The following is a 7,170-nucleotide window of genomic DNA, read 5'->3' on the forward strand; positions in this document are numbered from 1 at the left end:
TTTTCTCTTAATTATTTTAAATAAATAGTCCTTTTAATGAATATAAAAGATGTTGTCACGAGAAAAATACATTTAATAACTTCAATCATAAATATTTACTATTCTATCTTATAGTCCCTATATCCTTTTAATTGGTTCACTTAATTGACAATATATTAATTGAAACAATAAAGGTAGGTAAAAAACGTAATAAGTAATTTTTTTTTCTTCTAAAATAAGTAATATTTTGAAACAAAGTATATTGTCATGCATCACCTTAAATGGTGCTTTACTTAGCATCTATATGAACATTATTATTGAATATCCGATTGTTAAAGAAAAGAATTGTCAAGTATAAAGATTGGAATATTGGATGCTTGACTAGATGCACTTTCACTAACTACTTCCTTTATCTTCTCTTTCTTGGCAAAGATAATCAAAGCATAAAGAAATACACTGATGAAAATACAATATAAGATGAACAATGTTTCAGAGTTAGGAAATCAAAGACCAAATGGAAATTTTACATTCTGAAGCTACCACCCACAATCACAGGGACAACCTGTTTTCACCCTTTAAATTATTATATCCAACACACAAGTTTCTAAATTTTGTTGAGAATTGCACTCTTATCTTTCTGTAGCAAAGTGGAACACAAGAAACTTCCAATTGATCTTAGTGTAAACAGTCCCCTCCTGTACAGACCATTAATACAATCCCATGAATTAGAGGATCTTACTGCTGATCTTCATCTGACCTAGACCGCATCAACCGCCTGCGCCTTCTTGGATTATTAGACATATCACCACTCAATATGTTAAGATCAGGTTCACCCTCATCTTCATTATTGTCGTGGTCTTGTAGACCAAGTAGGTTTTCACCCCAAGGATACCGGCGCCTAGATAGAGGTCCAGTGGATCGACGGTGCCTTGACAAAGCTCTTGATCTGCCACCTCTTGCTTCAGATATTGGATCCATTGAGCCAATCATCTGAAACAAGAAAAAGGTACTCAACCATCTTCCGTTTGCACCTGAGCCACGTTCCCTTTCGCCAGATAGCCTGTCGCCATTCTCAATCACATAATCTCCAAACACAACTGCACCAGGCATGGCAGAGCGAACAGCACTGACAATGTCATCGTACTCTCTCTGATTCTCAAGCCGTCTCCAAGCTCGCTGTCTTGAAGGGTCAATATCAGCAGGGCGTGCTGTTGGGTGATCTCTCCTAGCATGCCGGCGCAATTCTCTGTAGTTACCGAGGAATGAACATGATTCACGAGAGCAACTTCTATGCTTCAAATTTAGATACTTTCTGGCTTCTTCCACTACCTTCCAACCTAAAACGTCTCCACGGCACATAGGACACTTCAATTTCAATATTGAGTCAGATGAGTTGTCTGCATTCGCAGTTTCATGACTACTTCCCCATACAGTAACAGCATCTGAAGTCTGTAGACCACCTTCCTGCATCTCCATGCGATTATCTCTGTTACTATTTCCATTTTCTTCTGATCCTCCAGGAAATGCACCAGTTGCTACAACTTCATTGGCAGGTATATCGTGATATCCGTGAACAACAGTACGATCACTTAAATTTCTCAGCTCCAAGTGTTCAGCGGGTGTCTCAACAGCAATATCCAGGTTCCCCTGTGTCATAATGGGAGGATTGTCCCTATTTTCGGCTTTGAGTTTTTTGAAACGATCCAGACAATTTGAATGCCTATAACTTGTATCACAAATGTATGACCGGCATCCCTTATCATGAGAGCTACAAAGGAGAAGAACAGCATTGTGTGGATGATCCATGCATATAGGGCATGAAGCTCCATCCAATTCCTTGTACAGGACATGCATATCTACATCATTTGACATGCTTCGTTTCCTACTAGCCATCTACGTACACTATAAAGTGTTACTAAAAAACAATGGACCCATCAGATGATTCAGATCAATGCAACAGCTAGCAATATGGAAACAGCACATTTTGTAGTATGACAAACAGCAAACAAACTGTTTAAATACCACGACTCCTCAAGTTATAAAATTATATCATTGACAAGATTGTACAAACTAATGAACCTATCGATCACAAGCAATGTTCTTCGATAAGAAGCAAACATCCAATATGATAGAGCTGCAGCCTTCCTGCTCTACATTTACGATATAATTATTCCGGGGTGCTGGGAGGATTGACTTGCACTATCTAAGGTTCTTACACACTTCCCTTACTAGTAAAGGGCTGCTAGGTGTAGCTTCTTTTATATTCTCCTTTTCTGAGTTGACCTCCACCCTTGCACCCTCCATGCTATTATACTTCGACTAGAAGCCTTTGCTGAGGTGGATAACATAGCCAGAAGAAACAAAAAACACTGATGTAATTTGTTTAAACCATAGCTAAGAAAAGGTGAAAGGAGGCCCTAAAGAAAGAATCTTTATATGAGTTTGAGGCTGAGAGAAAAGCATCCTGAACTATGAGAAGAAGCTCAGTTGATTAAGCCATGTAATGTCAAATATACCACAACCCGTCAATTCACAAACATTCTCTTCCATACCAACAAACCGGGCAATATATATAACATTACACACTCGCCATCACAACACACATCAAAAGAGAAAAGAAATAGCAGGGCACATGAATGTTGATGCATGTTAAGAACATAGGGAAGATTCATGATCCTAAACTAACTATCCAACAACAAGGAGGCTCTTTCGATTGTGTTTGCTATGGAGGAAAACATTTTTCAATTTTCTCATGTCTGGTCGGTCAAAATGTTTGAAAATATTTTCTCTAGGATAATAAGTACCTTAAAAATGAGGAAAAAGGGAAAACAAGTTGCATAAGTGGCATTCCAAGTTAATTGTCTTCTCCCCACCCAGCCCACCCACTCAACACCTCCAACCCCCACCCCTTGACCATCCCACCCCCAAACACCCACTCCCCACACCATCCCACCCTCATAGTGGTTTCCAGAGTACATATAAATGCTCTTGAGATAATATTTTTTTGCTTACTAGAAAATAAGTAAGAAATCCACTTGTTTTCCAAGAAAATATTTTCTAGGAAAACATTTTCCATCATACCAAACACATCCGTTATGTCTCCTCTGATACATTTAATCCTATAAGCACTCATTAACTTGGCTATTGCTTCTAACAACTACATCTAGATAACAAAACCAAGTTCGGGAATATACATGATCTGTAGTGCTAGTACCATGTGTCTAACAGATTTGTAGTTTCCAACATGTTCTACATGCACCGATATTTCAAAGTCGCTTTTCCCACACTGTTCTTTCATATGAGAATTTAGCATCTTTGGCACTACTATTGTCTAAACTGAAGGTAAGAAAAGGAAGTCACGATATGATAAACATTACCAATTCCTTAAAATCTTTGAACCTGCAACAGAAACAAAGATAGTACATCCACAGTATTTCAACTGAGTTAGAGTATAGGATCATCCATCAATCCATATAACTCAAGTGTTGTACCAGTGTGTATTTTAAGGTTTAAAAGAAAAGCTACTTCATTCTACAGTGTCTGCAGGACACTAGCGAACATGAAAAACTATCTCATGCATGCCAAAAGATAAATGTAGTGCATAATTGTCCATCTTATCAGAAGTACTCATTCTATTTCTCTTCCAAATCTACCAAACTTATTTTTTCTGTGTTGCACGGACTCTTTGAAAACGCCAACGTGAGTGTGTCGGATCCTCCAACAGAGTGCATTTCTGGAGGGTCCGACACGAGTATGGCAGCATAGTCGGACTGTCCGAGCAACATAGTTTTTTGCCATCTCATTATTTTCTTTTCTTGTTGAGGAAATAGATTGCATTTTGGCTTCGTACATGATTAAGTTATCATGCCTTCCCACAAACCACTAACATCAAACAGTAATAGTCAGAAAATTTACAAGTTTACATTGGGACCAGATCCCAACAAATAGAAGAATGCATCAATGTGTGCTCTCAAATGAAGGGATAGATGAACCAGAGATTGATATCTCCAAATTCACATCCATAAGCAAGACAGGTAAGATTAAAAAATTTATCATGACGCTTCTGGAGACAAAATAAACCAAAAAAACCATATCTACGATTTCCGGTAAGCATACTCACCAAGAAATATACCAAGTCTCTTCTAGTGGTTCTTCTGATTCTTGCAACGTTGTAAGTACTATTGAATGAAATACTACAGGATCCTTGTGCCACTCTACAGTGCAATTAATGATAAACCTTCACGAGCAGTATTAATTTTCATTGGTGACAGTCCTAGAAATCTTGAGCATAAAGTGTTGAATACAATGCAGTACTAGTCTATATCTTAGCCACAATCAGCCAGGAGTCCTAAAACCTGCAGTTAAGTATGAAAAAATGATGGTAATGTGTATGATGTTCTTGTAAAATACAGAGCAGGAAAGAAAACGTTTGGCAGGACTCACATTAACGATGATTGAGAAGTAGATTTTATGAAAAACGACGGTAACTTAGTGAATTAGATAGTTATAATAGGGATCATTTTCACCGGGATTTATGAAAACTATAGCCCAGAACAAACATTATGCACAGATGCAAGATAACATTTAATTTGATTTCATCAGATTACTGACAAACAGCAAGTACACCGAAATATGAACGCATTTTCAACCATAAACCACCATCTAAAACCCCCAAAATGAAAAATAAAACATACCATGTTAATAATTCCCTCAAAGATCAAATTCTGTAGCAAATCAAGTAAAGCATATTTTACATTGATCCATTAATTTTGCAAACAAAAGATGATATTGAAATTTTTTTAAGCCCAATAGAAAATCCAAACCCCAACCCCAGCAGATAATATTACTGTTAATTGCTAAGAATAATTTAATAAATTCCAAATATTCACAATTAAAGAATCTCATTAGATAAAAAAGATTGTGACTTTATAGATTCACGATCATTACAAAGTAGTTAGATACATATAGATCTGCATATAATCAAAAGGGCATATTATATATGATCAAGTTAGGTCAAGAAAAAAAATTTCCCCAAAATACAAATAATTAAAGGGGGCACGAAATTACAATCCAAGATGAAATTGGAGTTGGCCTAGCGTTTGTCCTTACGAGATTGATTGTTGATTTTGCTTCAAATCTATAATTAATCGGAAAAAAAAATTCAAAAAAATTGTATGATAATTATGAGAGGCGTCCAGTGAAAGAAGATTGAAGATAAAAAGGAACAGTTGTAGAAGATACCCAACTTCTGTATATATACAGAGGCGTTGACAAGAAAAAATAAATGAAAATACGTATATATCTTAGAATACATCCATGTTTGATATCCACATTACATCTTGTTTGGATGGTTGTTACCTGTCGTATTATATTGTATTATTAGTTTAAATACAAATTATGATCCTTTGCCTTGAACCAGTGGCACAAGAACACTCAGTGCTCTTCATGAGTGCACCGTTAATTATATCATAGTTTCTGTCAATTTCTTAAGATAGTTATACATATATACACATGATTTTTTTTCGAAAGTAACGGGTGCACATTCCCACTCATAAAGGTGGATCCGCCTCTGGGTAACGACCGATTTGGTGTGATCGCGTCGTTGCCTTATTATTTTCTTCTCATTTTATTTTATTTATTATTTAATAATCATATTTTATCTTTTAGCCTACTTTTTCATAGTAGCTTTGCTTGGTACCCTGCTTTTTCGTAAGTTTATTATTCAAATTATAAATGTATGATATTAGATAACGACGGAGAATAATATAATCTATCCAAATATTATATTTATTAAAACAATACAATATGATATAATACAATATATCATAAAACAATATGTAACAACCGTCCAAATAAAATGTTAAGAGTCTGACTAACCCAAATTTATATTGTATAAAACACTATTTAAACTATCCAATACATCACATCCTTTATCGGTAGAAATGATACTTTTATTCGAAGGTCTAAAGCTAAGGGTCATGAAAATTAAAATAAGAGAGAGAAAGGTACAAACTCTCTTTGCGTGTAAGCTATTACCAGCGTGTACGTTGTCCACGAACCATTCAAAGTGCTTGGATTGGAGTACTCTGTATACACTTTTCATTAAACTTTGGCCTAGTAAATTTGATTAATTTTTAAAAATAAGTAACATTAGATTAACATAGTTTTTAAAAAACAAAATCAAATATTTCAAAATGATACATGAAAAATATTAAAAATTATCAAAAAAAATAAATTAAATATATTAAAATACTCATCAAAATCATATACTTTAGAATTTTAGAATGCAAAATACGTTGCATAAATTGATCAGATTAAAAAAAGTGAGATAAAAAGAAAACAAAGCACTATTTATTTTTTAAAATAATTTGTTTATGAAATACTATAAAACTTAGTATTTTGAAAATATATTAATTTTATTTGATCAATCTACTTAAAACATATCTACACCAATATTATAGATACAATTTCAATTAAAACATACCTCTTTTAAGTGTTTTCACGGTCAATTTTATAAAAAAAAAAAAAAAAAAAAGATATATAAAAAGTTGTATTACACTCAATTTTATTCATTTCACCCTTAATGGGGTTTATTTTTGTATTCTCATGTAATCGAAATCTTTGATGTACGGAAAAAGCGACTATTCTCCTCCTACTACCACCATGTGCGCCTGGAACAATGAAGTGTACATGTTTATCGCATTTCTTATAACATAGTTTTGTTCTTGCAGCAAGACTTAACATTTGAGTTATAGTTTCAAAGGCATGGGTGAGTTCTCATTAAAGGTAAAAAAAAAGTTGGTCTTTTTTTTTAATGTTTGTATCCAACTCACGTGAGTTACTAATTGAAATTATCAAGTTTTTTTTTTCACTTNATTTCACCCTTAATCGGGTTTATTTTTGTATTCTCATGTAATCGAAATCTTTGATGTACGGAAAAAGCGACTATTCTCCTCCTACTAGCACCATTGTGCGCCTGGAACAATGAAGTGTACATGTTTATTGCATTTCTTATAACATAGTTTTGTTCTTGCAGCAAGACTTAACATTTGCGTTATAGTTTCAAAGGCAAAACAATATATTGACTATTGGGTGAGTTCTCATTAAAGGTAAAAAAAAAGTTGGTCTTTTTTTTTAATGTTTGTATCCAACTCACGTGAGTTACTAATTGAAATTATCAAGTTTTTTTTT

The 7,170-nt window shown here is 34.3% G+C and overlaps 1 protein-coding gene across 4 annotated transcripts; it reads right to left on the reverse strand.

The window, feature by feature from the left end:
- Positions 1 to 438: 438 nt before the first annotated feature.
- Positions 439 to 5,249, reverse strand: LOC125870491 (uncharacterized). Of its 4 annotated transcripts, XM_049550932.1 has the most exons (3): positions 5,047 to 5,248; positions 4,100 to 4,334; positions 439 to 1,872 (listed from the first exon to the last, which is right to left on the reverse strand). In XM_049550932.1, exon 3 carries the CDS (start codon positions 1,870 to 1,872, stop codon positions 715 to 717), a length of 1,158 nt encoding a protein of 385 aa, XP_049406889.1. In that variant the 5' UTR covers positions 4,100 to 4,334; positions 5,047 to 5,248; the 3' UTR covers positions 439 to 714. The 4 variants fall into 4 exon arrangements, with proteins under 4 accessions (XP_049406889.1, XP_049406891.1, XP_049406890.1 ...); XM_049550934.1 differs by having other exon boundaries at positions 439 to 1,881; positions 4,100 to 5,249; XM_049550933.1 differs by having other exon boundaries at positions 439 to 1,894; positions 4,100 to 5,249.
- Positions 5,250 to 7,170: the final 1,921 nt, after the last annotated feature.

The sequence above is a fragment of the Solanum stenotomum genome, chromosome 7 (genome assembly GCF_019186545.1).
Source record: "Solanum stenotomum isolate F172 chromosome 7, ASM1918654v1, whole genome shotgun sequence".
NCBI classification, from domain to species: domain Eukaryota; kingdom Viridiplantae; phylum Streptophyta; class Magnoliopsida; order Solanales; family Solanaceae; genus Solanum; species Solanum stenotomum.